Source organism: Aplidium turbinatum, chromosome 18, assembly GCF_918807975.1.
Source record: "Aplidium turbinatum chromosome 18, kaAplTurb1.1, whole genome shotgun sequence".
Taxonomy (NCBI): Eukaryota; Metazoa; Chordata; class Ascidiacea; order Aplousobranchia; family Polyclinidae; genus Aplidium; species Aplidium turbinatum.
This window is the reverse complement of record NC_137489.1, coordinates 13,307,908-13,322,144: the sequence shown is the minus strand read 5'-3', so window position 1 is coordinate 13,322,144 and position 14,237 is coordinate 13,307,908. Positions and strand designations below refer to the sequence as shown.

At 36.4% G+C, this 14,237-nt stretch overlaps 1 protein-coding gene across 1 annotated transcript in view; it reads left to right on the top strand.

Annotated features, from left to right (window-relative positions):
• LOC145787640 (uncharacterized) overlaps window positions 1–13,960 on the top strand; it is a 39,247-nt gene extending 25,287 nt beyond the window's left edge. Inside the window, exons 6-18 of the mRNA XM_082599422.1 lie at window positions 2,041–2,174; window positions 2,547–2,669; window positions 3,250–3,371; window positions 5,336–5,454; window positions 5,942–6,107; window positions 6,509–6,670; window positions 7,084–7,163; window positions 7,452–7,506; window positions 7,960–8,050; window positions 8,434–8,513; window positions 9,031–9,348; window positions 9,566–10,231; window positions 12,699–13,960. Coding sequence (XP_082455548.1) covers window positions 2,041–2,174; window positions 2,547–2,669; window positions 3,250–3,371; window positions 5,336–5,454; window positions 5,942–6,107; window positions 6,509–6,670; window positions 7,084–7,163; window positions 7,452–7,506; window positions 7,960–8,050; window positions 8,434–8,513; window positions 9,031–9,348; window positions 9,566–10,231; window positions 12,699–12,871 — 2,289 coding nt within the window. The 3' untranslated portion in view covers window positions 12,872–13,960. The remainder of the gene's footprint in view (window positions 1–2,040; window positions 2,175–2,546; window positions 2,670–3,249; window positions 3,372–5,335; window positions 5,455–5,941; window positions 6,108–6,508; window positions 6,671–7,083; window positions 7,164–7,451; window positions 7,507–7,959; window positions 8,051–8,433; window positions 8,514–9,030; window positions 9,349–9,565; window positions 10,232–12,698) is intronic.
• The last annotated feature ends 277 nt before the right edge of the window (window positions 13,961–14,237 follow it).

Genomic DNA, 14,237 nt, shown 5'->3' with positions numbered 1-14,237 from the left:
TTTAACACTAGTGGTGCGATACTGACGAGCCCAGCCTCATGGGCGAAACACGGTGTCTATCGCTGTCAATTCTTGCTACAAATCGGCTGCCGAGAAACATATCGTTGATTGGAAAGTCTGAATGGCTTGCGTGGAAGCTATACCGTTATGGTTAGCGAATCGCAGCTGCTCGCTGTACTAGCGAGTGCTCAGCCTTGTGCTGATAGCCGGGAAGAACGCCCCTCTCTTCACAAGTTGGTACAACAGTTGGCCAACAGCCAAGTAACTAATCCTGTTGGCCCACTGTTGGCCAACTGTTGCACCAACTGTTTGGCCTTCTGTTGGTCACTGTGTTTCCAGTCCAGATGCTACTATTTAGAAGTCCATGAGCTAGTCTTTGGTTTCATCATGTGTGTTATTTCTTAAGATAATTTGTCACTGGTCTTCAGGTTTGCATTGAGGAAACCGGTGATGATTCGCAGTAAATCCATTTGCAAATAAACTCAAAACTTTAGCACCTTGGTGATGCTGCTTCCATTTTACATTGATTCAACGTCTGCAGACAATTGAATCAATGTAAAAATGACGAATTTTGCCGTCTGTTGTTGTTTTATCAATGTAGTTTGCATTGTTTCTTTTATCCTTATCATTTAATTTACGTTTATTCTTCTTGCTCATGAGGCAGTAGTTCAAGCAACATCTCTTAACTGCTGTAACCATTGCTTCAGTATCCGTTTATTTAAGGTCTTCTACATTGGTTTGATGCAAAAATTATTCGGTTTCCAAATAGTTCAGTAACTTCAGTTTGCACTTGTTCGGTTTGCAAATCTTTTTTTTGTTTTTGTGACAAGCCGTAAAATGGCGACTATTGAAATTTCGCAACCGAAAGTTCTACTGGGGTGGTCTTACGGACACGGATGGGATTACGTGCAAACCTTCGGGGTTGGTTCTTAAGTTCTTTCAAAGGATGGTTTAAGTTTGCAAGTTAACCCACTTAATCCCCTACTGAGCGCATTTTGACATGGCATTACGGAAAGGGCATCTTAAAACCATGTCGCTTAAAGCAAAACGGCTTGGGTGTGTAGAATATAATATTTGATAACCCTCACAAAAGTATAGAGTAAGACATGCAACCACTAATTCGTGTTTATTTGAGCACACTCCACAGAGCGCATTGTTAAACATTTTAGTGACATTTGCAATGAAACAAAACGTTTTATGCCACTTATGGTTTGCTCCGTATCTCGTTACTGGCTATTTGATTAGCCTTGCTAAGATAATGCTTCTGGGCCATCTATGTTATTATAACATCAACTACTGCTCATTTTTGTAGTAGTTAAAAACTTGTACCAACCAAGTTACCCAAACAACTGTTCATCCATTAAGGTTCGTTTGTCTTTTCTCGCTTATTTGGCTTCCAGACAGCAAAATCAGTTATTTTTACATTGATTCAACGTCTGCAGACGTTGTGATGATGATATATCGTTTGTTGCAACTTGCAACTAGCTTTTTTTTTCGTCCCTTCGCACGTTTTTGACAAGCAATGAACTAAAATCATAAAACTTTCAAGGAAAAGATAATTCTAAAAACATAATTTTACAAAACAAGTGTTCTTTTGCGTATGTTTTACGCATTTGAGTTTGTTCTGCTTAGCATTGTGTTTGAACACTCTTTGTCAGTTTAATAGCCTACTATGCACTGCATTGTATGTTCATTTTTTATAAATAAAAAATAAATGAAAAAGTTTTATCTATTAAATACTTGTTCTGGCAGTTGCATGAAATATGCCAGGCTTAATTTCTCTTTTGATTTAGAAGTAGACTGTAACATATCAACCGTGATGGCACTGTTTTAAATTATGTTCAAGGTTCTCGCAATTGCCTAGAAAGAACTTGTAGTCCTGTATGTCTTTCCTTGTTAATCTGATAATGTCCTGATAGCATATTGTTGCACAACTAACTTATTGCTTTGAGAGTTTCATACACGCATTTATGCGGCGTTATCGAAACAAATATAGTTGAGAAGTTACAGAAACATTCTAACTTCATCTATTTGATGCAGAATTCTCATCTGTGCAGAGCGGCTGTCCATGCAGGGTTGATATCTGATAGTTTTGGTGGTAGAGTCAGAGTAAGAAGAAAGCTTGGCAATGTGCTCTACTACGGCTCTGATGCTAATAACGTGAAAGCTCGAACGTAAGTGATATTGTGTAAGGTCTTATCATGCTTGACAAGTGGAAAAGTTGGCAACCCTGTTGCGTATTTATTAGTGTATTATAATCAATCAACGCTTAAAAACACATTTACACTATTTGATTTGCATATTTGGGAAGCGTGGTTTATAAGAAAAACGTTTTTCTAGTTTGAACTTGAGAATATACTTCTTCGACAGAACATTGCATAAAATAAACCGGAACATAATTGTTCAGTTTTACTAGCAAGCAAAGCTGTGTAAGTATGGCTACCTACTTTGCAAACTTGTTGAAAAATGTAACTCCCATTCTAAAGCCATAGTTTGAAGAGTCTGTGGTTTGAAATGAACTTGTTTACTTTTAAACGAATTTTTAGAGGAGCGATGTCGGAATCTCAAATCGATTTTCCAGACTTATTAATTTGCCATGACGAGATTACAATCACGGAAAAGCAATTTTCCGCTTCGTCATTTTGGAACACGACTGACGTCGCAAACAGGTAACTCATAATTTCATCTCGCGTGCGTTATGTTTTTGAAGTGTTTACGGTAGATGGCGCTACTGCACCACAGTTTTCATTTTTGCATCGTCGTCAAGTGAAAGTAAGCAAAGTACATTTAGGCATTTTTGTTATGTTTAAAAATACAGCCTGATGAATTTTTCAACTCGTTCTCAGGAAAAATTAAAAAATACAATCCACACATTATTATACAATAAACTTTTAAGGTTTAATTTTTCCGAACGCTTTTTCCACCGTTTAGTGGCAGCGTAAGAAAAAAAGATTCCAGTCTATACGCAATATATTTCATGTGGTCGTCATGCGCAATATATGTTATGCTGTCTTCATGCGCAATATATTTCATGCTGTCTTCATGGGCAATATCTTTTATGCTGTCTTCATGGGCAATATCTTTTATGCTGTCTTCATGCGCAATATATTTCATGCTGTCTTCATGGGCAATATCTTTTATGCTGTCTTCATGGGCAATATCTTTTATGCTGTCTTCATGGGCAATATCTTTTATGCTTTCTTCATGCGCAATATATTTCATGCTGTCTTCATGCGCATAATATTTCAGAATTCAACTTTGGCTTCCCAGCAAAGCACTGTTGAGCGGCTTGTACGAAGCCTGGTCACCGGATAATTTCACTAAAACACAATGGCTTCAAGTTGATCTTGGGAAAAACATGAATATTACAGGTAACCGTCGTATAGCCTTCTCTGCAATGTCTTGTTTTGCAGACAGCAAAATCTGTCATATTTACAATCATTCAACGTCTGCGTGCCTTTTCCAACTAAAAATACAATCACAAGTTTCCCACTGACTGTTAAATTTCAATAAGTTTTTTTAAACATATTTTTTTCATTAAGCATTCTGCAAAGTTGATTAGGCTACTAATGTAGGGCGATTTTTTTGTAACTTAAAAAATTCAAAAAAGTGACTTTATTTTTGCGAAAAAGTAACCGAAAAGTAATCGAAAAAATTACTTCACGAGTTTTCGGGAATACACGCGATACGAACAAGCATGGGTTCGTGCAAACCTAAAATCCGTACCATAGTAGAAGATATATTAAAAGTCTTGGCATTATAGGCCTACATAGAATGTAAATTCATCTCTACAGTAGCGATGAAAGATAAATAAATAAGGGAATTAGGCAAAAAAGTATGCGAAATAAAGTGACCTAATAAATGAAAAGTAACCTGAAAACACAAAAAGTGATTTTGGTAACTTTATAACTTCTTAAATATCGACCCCACAACCATGAAATTTTGGTTCTACATTTCTTTTGTTAACCCTCTGTCTACCGTGGGGTCCAATGGACCCCAAAACAAATTTTGCTCTGCGATTTTTCAGGACATATAGCAGATGCGATATTGATATGCCTTGATTTTTCACAGCTTTGCCTGATCTTTTGGAGAATATAATAGTTATTGATCTCAAGCAAAGGTTGGTAGCATAAAAAAATAACATCTTGTACCGTGGGGTCCAATGGACCCCAAGCTTGCTGCATTATAAGTAATCTTGTATTAGAACAGCACCAAAAAAGGAGTCGACACTATTGACAGAATGATTAGGAAATACACTTCCAAAAGAATGATGAGAAGATGGCCGATAGCTCTATTTTACAATAGGATCGATGTCACTGCTGTCAATGCTTTTGTGATATGGCATCATTTACAAGGCGAAAATAGCAGCACAATATTCAGCATCAAAGAGAAGAAAATTTTAGATCCAACTAGCAAAAGAGCTTGCTAGATTACCAGCTTCGACTTCAATATCAACAAGACATCTAACTCCGCAACAAAATAAAAGAAACAGCTGTTGAAGATCAGGCGCCAAAACAAAGAAGGCTAGATGCTATTTTGGGGAAAGACACAAAGACCGAAAATGTAGACAATTCTGTAGCTTACCTACTTTCAAACTCAACGTTTGCCAAGAATATTCGCAATTCATTTGCAATTATTGCGATAATATATAAGCTCACAATCTTTCTAGCAAACTATTATGTAGGCCTAATATGCGTTTTTTTAGCCAGATCTCTCAACAGTTTGACCATTGCTCTAGAATAAACCAAATCCTTATCAGTTTGGTTTGCGCATGGGCTACTGTATGACTTGTTCGTTAAATTTCATGTATTTTTGGTTTTTCTACAGTGTTTATAAGTTATGATTTTTGTAGTCTGTTACGTCCTTTCCTATTGAGCTTTAATTTCATCATCGGGAGTTGATTGTTTTTGTCCAAAACAAGTACTTTAAAATTTGGGGTCCAATGGACCCCAACGGTAAAACTTGCATATTTTTTTTTTCGGTAGACAGAGGGTTAATTTGTACCACCAAACAAAAAGTAACTTTAGTAACAAAAAATCGCCCTAATAGTTACGGATTAATGTAGCCTACAGACTAAAAAGTTTATCAATTGTGAAGAGGTTAGATTATCTTTTTGGTGTACTGATCCAAAAATGACTGAAGTTGTAAGAGAGGATTTCAACGTTGAATAGCAGACAAAGAAGTCTAAGTTAAAAAAGTTGAGAAGCATAGCACTACAACAAGTTTTATTTACCACTACCGGCTTAAGGGCGTTGCACAGTTTGCCAAAGCTGCTTAAAATGTAATCAGCTGCTTTCGGTGCCTGCCTTTTGTTAATCAGTCTTTGCTTGTCCAGGCATCATCACTAGAGGATCTTCTAAGCCATATTCTTACACGAAGAGCTTCACGGTGAAATACAGTGTAAACAACATCACTTGGCACCCTTATAGGGAAAGTGGACAAAGAAAAGCAAAGGTAACTTGGTTATAAATGCTTTTTGCATTACCGGAAGTTTTTGCATGCTGGAAATATGCGCAGTGCGGACTGTTTGCGTTGTAATATGCCCGAACACCACAATTGCTGATTAATTGGTAAACTCTAAATTAAAAACACAAAATAGAAAATAATCCGAATTTTTTACCTTTGGTTTGTGCGGTTTCATGTACAGCTCTCTCTGGTAGTGGTAAGTAATGAAATAGATTTTTAGGAACAGTTAACACTACAGTACTTTAAATTTAGTAAGCTACATAGAACTTTCTAAGCGTCATCCTCAATGATCAGGCCAGAAACAATAGTTTGAAGCTTTAACATTCTACAAGCATGTAAACCGTCAACTGGTCTTCAAAAGAACTTTCTCAGTCTGAGGATTGGTATTTTCTTGTTATAGAGTGGCTACAGTGGCTTTTGCATTCTTTCATGGCTGATCTCAATAAGTAAATTAAAAACAAACTTCTTTGTTTAGATTTTTACAGGAAACACTAATTTCTTCGGACAAGTGAGAAACAATTTTGTCGAACCCTCGATTTCGGCTCGCCATATTCGAGTCTACCCTACCGCTGTACCATTCGATGATGATCAACACTTGCGATATGGATTAAAGCTTGGACTTTTGGGCTGTGATGTAGCGAGTGAGTTTCTGTGTTCTTGTGCAAACGCGCTAGTTTCCACATGCAAAAATACGGATACGTTTACCATCTGAAAGTGCTCAAAAAACTAATAATTTTTTGTCAAATGACAGTGTCACCTCAACAAGTAAAGGTTGCATTTATTGCGTTGCTTTAACATCGCCAGACACTGAATGAAATTTGATATTTAACTGCAATGTCTCTACTTTCAAAATGGCATCACGCCAAGAATGGACGTTATTCCTCAACCTGCAAAGTTGTCGTTTTTAACCCAAGGCGACTTTGTGTTGCTAGGTCAATGATGCGTAAAGCTCATGACGTCACATTTAAATTCCTTGTAATTTGTTTAGAGTTTTACAAAACAAATTTTGCAAGTTTCCTAAATTTTCTTTTTTCTAATTCAGCTTCTGGGGGACCATCCAGTTCTACCGTGATGACACAGATAATCACTAAAAAGACAACCACCGCATCTACCTCTATTTCATCTCTCAGAACCCTTTCTTCAACACGTCCTCCTATACACAGCCCAGAAGAACAGAACGATATAAAAGCAACAACCCAGACAGGTTGACAATGATATTTTCACTTTAACGCGTCATAGAGGGGTATACAACTAAGAGCCTGTTTAATTAAGTCGTCAATTTCATGCTTCTTTTCAATTCCATATGACGACAGTGTGATGTTTGTCGTAAGCCTACTGTTAACAACGCAATACGACGTTTCTGACAACCTCCAAGGACATCATATGGCATTCAACAACAACTTAAATGTTTGGAATTTGGTTACCTAATTTGCTATCAACTTTCTTACAAACTGCTCTAAGGAGTTTTAACTGTTGTTTTTGCCTTGTTGATCTTATACTATTGGATCTCAACGTCAAGAAATAGGAGAGAGCGTTGTACAAATTATGTATGTTATAAATATTCGTATTCCACAAGGTTGTTTTTAAAAAGATATCATAAAAACTTTTTTTATTTAGACATTGACAGCACTGCTTCAATGATGATGACAGACGAGCCGGTCAACTCAACAAAGTTACCCCTAGACGACTATGGACAGGTATTTTATTCACTTTTTCCAAACAAGTGTTATCACTGTTGCATTTAGACCTTTCCAATTGCTGCGTCCATACAACTTATACGCTCACGTATTCGTTTACAATACAATACTTGCATAGGCTGTAATGAAGTTAGCATGGAAGAAAAATTTAAATTATGTGACACAAAAATGCATACTCTAATTTTGTTTAAAGTTATTGCCACAATCTTAAATGTATTTCGTTAGCTCTTGACTGTGTAGTATCAATCATTCTTTTACGCTTGTTTGATGTGCTTTTTTCACTTACAGGATCAGATTGATACCATCAGCTTGGATCCTGGTGTGGAGACCGCCGATATGAACGGTTAGTTGCATATTACTAATATTTTGGCTTGAAGGGAAGGCATTTGGCTATTTCTATATAAGTTTGCAGATTGTGTGTTATTATGATGTGAGCTTGCTGTGTACTATTATATAATCTGCTTTGCAAATAAAGTTATTTCTCTCCCCCCTTCTTACTTACTTTTCCTCTCTTTCTCTCTCTCTGTTTCTCTCTTTGAATAACAGCGACATCTATCTTTTATTCAGTGTTAAAAAAAAACTTGTTAGAAAACTGTCGTTGATCATTGGGAGAATTTGTACTGACATACAAGGGAACAAGTTTTCATCAAATAAGCTTGATGCAAATTCCACACCCACACAACCAAGTTGTATGAACGTGGGGTATGCAATATTGAGAAATAAATTATTTTATAGTTTATTTTATTTATTTTGTGTGGAACGCGTTGAATTAACTTTATTTTTTGGTTTTTCACAGACAGGAGTATTCTTGTCATCGTCATAGTTTCTGCCTTGGCGGTTATCGCAATTTTCTTAGCTGTTTTGGTCCTGATTCTTGTCAGAAAAAGGTAATTAAAAATTTCTTTTACTGTATATTATTTACACTTTTATTTGCTGTTTCAAATTTTGAATACCAACAATGGATTGAAGCAAATGTCATTCAATGACTTTCAGTAATTGATGATGAATTTGATTCTGATTTTAACTCGGACGTCATAGCCTATTCATTACAAATTCTTTTCTTGCATTATGAGCGAATTCCACACACATACAGAGGCCTGTGGACACCATCCACATTTTTTACAATTTGGAATAAGGTCTAGCTTTGACACTGGAAAAGCGTCATTCCAAGGCATGTTTAGATTGACCTGTGATATTGTTCTTTTCTTAAACTCGCTGCTTCTTTTGTGACTTCAAACGTTTGTGAGTGTTTTTCCTGTGTTCGTTTCAGAAAGAAGTATCCGAAAGTTGAAACAGAATTTCCGAGACCAACTCTGCAACCCAACGTTGCTTTCGACACAAGAATTGGAAGTAAGTTACAGTTTGTTGTAAAAAAAGCTTCTGTTTGTGTTTACAAGCAATTTTACGTTAGCCTATACTTTATAGCCAACGAAGATAAAGCATCGTTCTTTTCTCGAGTTGCGAATCTGTAGCCTACCTACCTTAACTTGTTTCAGACCCAAATATTTAAACGCGTAACCGACAGGTAGGCTACACATTTCAACCAGAGTGTTGCTTAGTTCTTGGATCCCATTACTAAATTTATAGCTTCTAAAGCAAAAGTTCCATCTAGATCTCATTGGCTGGTCGTGTTGCATTCACTCTTATTTAAGGCAAATAATCACATTTTGGTAGGGCCCTTGAAACGATAGATTTGAATCTTTGAGGTCATGCAATCTAGCGCTAAAACGTGTCAAAGTGTTCAAATCTTTTTTTCTCGCTTCTAGCACTAGTTGCAACGTTCCTTTATGATGAACGTTGCAACTAGTTCTAGAAACGATAATTGTCCTGATGAAAACCCAAGCTTTTCAGTATTCTTTTTTTCTAGCGATTTATCGTAATTTGAATAACAACGATGGCAGTATGTCACCTGATCAACAAAACAACGGGCTGCCGAACCGGAATCCCAGTTTTTCTAACTCGAAAGTTAACCGGTCTAACGGTGTATCTCGACAAAATTCGTCCATCAACTCTCGAGGTGGAGTCACTCTTCAATACGATCAACAGCAAAGCCAACCTCTGTTGAATGGTGACGCTCTGTTTCGAAAGGGCTCGTTTGGCCAAACAAAAATATCGTTCTCAACCAACAGTGACATCGCCGACCACAGAGCCATGCACGACAAAGCGCTGGAAAGTTTTTTACCAGGTTAGTAGATTACATGTGTAGAACCGCTTATCTAACTATGGAAAACTAAGTTGTTTCATAACTTGAATTTTTTGCTGTTTTATCGATATAATGCGTTTACACGCCCAGCTACCAGACATTGCTTGTTATAAATCTCTTTGAAATAAAGTAGGTTGCCTCGACGCTACAGACTTGCTTTAAAGGCGTGTGATTGGTTAATTTATTTTATGCTTATCAGATGACGATGATCATGAATACCAAGTCATTCTTGATCCAGCAGAAGATTCTAAGAAAGTTTCATCAAAAACATCCACAGTTTCAAGTGATGGCGCTCATAGTAATGCTTCTGATAGCAGATTATCGCATCAAGGAAGCATGTGGGGAAAAGCTGGTGATGCTTGGAGCAAAGGTAATCCTTTAGAAACCGACCATATGTCTTCGTTCTCCTCTCAAAGTCAAGCCGCTGCAAATTTGGAACCAAATTCGAACCATGCAGATTCTTTTGTTTCTTGTGAACCAAGATCTTCTTCTCAATCAAATTGGTCAGGTTTAAGATCGTCTCACCAAAAAAAAGGCAGCTCTCCGCTTAATTCATCCTCAAACGGACTTGGAAATTCTTTTCATCGTAATTCTTCTTCTTCTGGAGGATCGTTTTTACCTTCTCCTCCTGAACTCAGCTCCGGTCCGTGCTACAACAATCGCGCATCACTTTCAGAAGGCTATGAAAATAGGTCCACAAACTCTAATCCTCATTCTCTACATCAAGCCAACTCCTTCAGTCATCCCTCTCAAAAAACCAGAAAAGCATCTTACAACATCCCAAGCAACATCCCGTTAGAGCCGTCTCTGCCTGACGCCAATCCAACACCCTACCGTTCTGACCAAAGTACAACTTTTCCAAACGGTAAGTCGTGTCACAGTGTTGTAAAAAACGAGCTAATTGTCTACCGTTGCTACTTTAACTTATTTGAAAGACTTCTAAGTTGCAAAATAAGTCATTTTTATGATTCAACATTTTCAGCTTCTTTTGTTGTAACCACATTTAGCGCCTGGGGTAAGTTTAGTCAATTTTTTTAGAAATTTGGAAGGTATACCCGACGATGGATGTATTTTTTAACCATTTTTAATTCTATAGTTTCGGGAGAGAGTTTTCTTTCTTGTACCAAAGACCGGAAAAACACAACAATACAACAGGTTGAGCATAATAACAATATATTTTACATATTAACAAATAGTTTTAACAGCCGAACGTTTTCGGCTTAACTTAAGCTCTCATCAGGAATCTGAAGCCGACAACGTTCGACTCTTAAAACTATTTGTAAAATAAATCGTAAAATATATCGTCATAATGCTCAACCCTGTTGTATTGTTGTGTCTTGCCTATTTTTAATTCTACTGTAGCTTTCCTCTGTCGGCTTTATGTCTGTGTGTTGTGAGCCTTTGTTTGGATACCAGCAATCAGACTTGGACAACTAGAATTTTTGTAGTCTTTCGAAATTAGATTACATTATAATTAGAGCTTCGGTAGAGAGTTTGTTTTGTTGAACCATAGGCATACGAAGCCGAGTAACGTGATCAAGTTTAACATCTTCAAGTTTATTACATAATTAACACAAAACTACGCAATAAATTAAGTATCGAACGTTTTCGACATCACAAGATGTCCTCTTCAGGATGTATATTATTCCTGAAGAGGACATCTTGTGATGTCGAAAACGTTCGATACTTAATTTGTTGCGTAGTTTTTTGTTTCTATAATTATGTAATAAACTTGAAGATGTTAAAATTATAATTACAGTAATTTAAGCTTTTACAAATTAGACTATAGGATTAGATATAGCTACCCAAGATTTCACAAATTAGAGTAGAATTTAAACTAGATTAGAATTAGTTGGACGCAGTTGTCACTTGTCACATACCTTTTTCTTGTTGGATAAAAACGCCAATGTGGCAACTCGGGATCAAAGTGTCATTCCACCACCACAGCGCCAAAACCACTTGTTAACGTCATAATATACATTGTAACATCAGTGAATTGATGCATTAATCGATTTTTCAAGACTTTGCTGCTCTAGGGATGGAATGATACTTTGATCTTGATCGTTTTATTGCATTTTCTTTGTATAACGTTGATAAGAGCGCAGTATCCTTCCTTTGCCAAAAATACTGTTGGACAGACTAAAATTTTTAGCAAAACTGGAGATTGGATAAGAACTAGGCTACAATTAGAGCAAACAAGTTTTTACCGAATTAGATTAGAATTAGAATTACTGACATTTCGCTCTAATTTATCGAATTAGACAACTAGAATTATCTAGTTGTCCAAGTCTGCCAGCAATAAACAATTGACTTCTGTTTCCCTTTTGTTGTAACTACGTTTACACAATTATAATCTCTTGAATCATTGACATTTGACTGCTCAATATATGTTGCCATGAGGAAGGGAGCTTGCAAGTTTATTAAATTTGTACTGTAAATTGTCTTACTCTGAACTCGGATGGTATTTTCTTTTAATTCATGCTGAAAGGTAAAAGCTTATCCCACATACGGTTCTAGTTGTCGTGGCCTACTTTTTGTAGGGTCACTACAACCATGTAAGCAACGTGAAATTATTCAACCCATAATGCTTTTTTTCTTAGTCATCTTATTACAATGTTCTGCAAGCTTTTGTTAAAGGGATACTAAAGGAAAAACCTGGCTTGGCGATTTTCCACGTTCTTTGTGTTTAACATGCTACCATAAAACGATTTTCAATAAAATTTTGCCCCATTGCGGTCTGACCACCATTGCGCGCGTGCTTTTGTCAGAGCTTTCAAAACGAAATTGGCCTGAGCAGCGAAGCGTGCGACTGTACAGTTACGTCACTAAAGACTATAGTAATCAGCTAATCACGCAATAATTGTTACTGCGAGCGATTTGACTGTAGGCTATGTATGTATGTACACCAAAACAACACATTTCAACATCAAAATATCAGACAGTTTGCTCAAAAAATCAGATGTGGTAACATGGCTTTTGTTATTGCTGTCTTTAGTGACGTATTCTCGAGCAGTGTTTGCACTTTTTGGTCATTTTGAAAAAAAAGAAAAAAAATGAAACATTGGACTTTGGGCCTTACCAGCGCTATTGAAAACAAATTTTTTTCGGTAATTTTTTTTGAAATGTATTCTTGAATGTTCAGTTTACTCATTTTAATGCTTAATTCCGGTTTGAAATTTTCATTTAGTATGCCTTTAAAGTCCCACACCTTGACTTGCCTTGATCCGTAAATATCTGTGTTTAATCAGTTCCTCCGACGACATGGACTTCAAGCAGATTAATCGTGCCGCTACAATTTAATTGTCGAACCTCTCACTTTTTATTTCTTTCAGGTTCAACAAACCGTTTAAAATTTGGTCATTCCAGTTCCAAGTCAAAGTCCTTAAATCAACCAAAGCTCCAGAGCGAATACGATCATCTCTATAGAAACAAAGATGGCGATCGTCGTGTGGTTGACATGACAGCCAACAACTATAACACACTGGACATAAATACAGCTGTTTGATAGAATTCATCGTATAAAAAAATACTGTCAGTTAAAGCAGACATAATGTATGTTACTCCCTACCGAGCTGTCTCTATTGTTTTATGCAGTTTTTATTTCCGTGTGTTGCTTATTGATGCTATTTACTTCATTATATCATTCCATTTTTACAATGCTTTGCTTTGTAAGTAGGTTTGTGTGTCGTGAAGTCGCTCAGAGCCTTTTTTCGTTTACTTGCCAAAACTAAATTTGATTTCAACTTTTTTCAATGGTAACTTTCAACAAGCGGAGTGAGAAGGCTTCAAATCTTGCCCAATGGGCTATTTTATATTTCTGCTTTGCTGTCGGTTGATGACTGTAGTTATGCCAAAAAATGTTGTTATGAAGTTTACAGACACAGTACCTCATTGTACCTCAGAACTCACACAGAAGAAAATCAAATATAAATGTTGTTAAAATACAATCTGAATCTCAAATTTTGTTTTTACAGCGGTAGCATGTTTCATCAAAAAGCTAACTTATGACAAAACTGTTATTATGAGATTTTAACTTCTAATTGTTTGTAATTCGCATTTTCATGTAAATTTCTTCCTCCTTGCTTTCTGCTGGCTTCACTTAGCAGCCTATGTCTGATTTCTTTAGTTCGTTGATTTTTATTACCGTGATTGCCAAAATGTAGCCAATGTTTTTCATATTTTTTTCTAAGCCAGTATTGCCATATCCTTCAATAGCAACCAGTTTAAAGTTTTTACAACGTTGTACCGTGAATAGTGAATCTAACAGTTGATAGCGAATTGATAATAAAAAGCAGACTGTTAACTTGCTGAACAATTACTCAAACACACATAACTTTTAGTAGATTGATTTTTCCACTGACAACTGGAGAGCTCAAAATGTTACCCAACATTAAGCACAAGATGTTAGCATATGCTTATTTAAATCGCATTGTTTTTGGAAAAATTCTAAAATTTGACTGTAAAACAAGGATCGGCATGGCTTTGAGGTTTGTTAAGAGCTTCAAATCAACGTTTCAAAGCAACGTTGTTTGAGATTATTACTCGCTGTTGAAGACGTTCTGCTCTAAAAGATAATGATTTTAAAGAACTTTGACTTCTTGATTCCATTTTAAAATGCAGTTGCAACAAATCGAAGAATACGAATGCATTTGCACAAAAAATGGCTGTTTGCAAAGTTTTCCCAGAAACAAAATGGGAGCTGCATAAGTGGTTTTGAAATCTTTTATTGAAACCTCTTTTGACACCTCTACACCAGCGGATTTCAAACTTTTTGCATCAACGTAGCCTCGCGACGCCCCCATAAAAACATCCAATGAAAGCATGTGTAATGCAAAATATAATCAAATTTGATTCATTCCATCATCCAATCT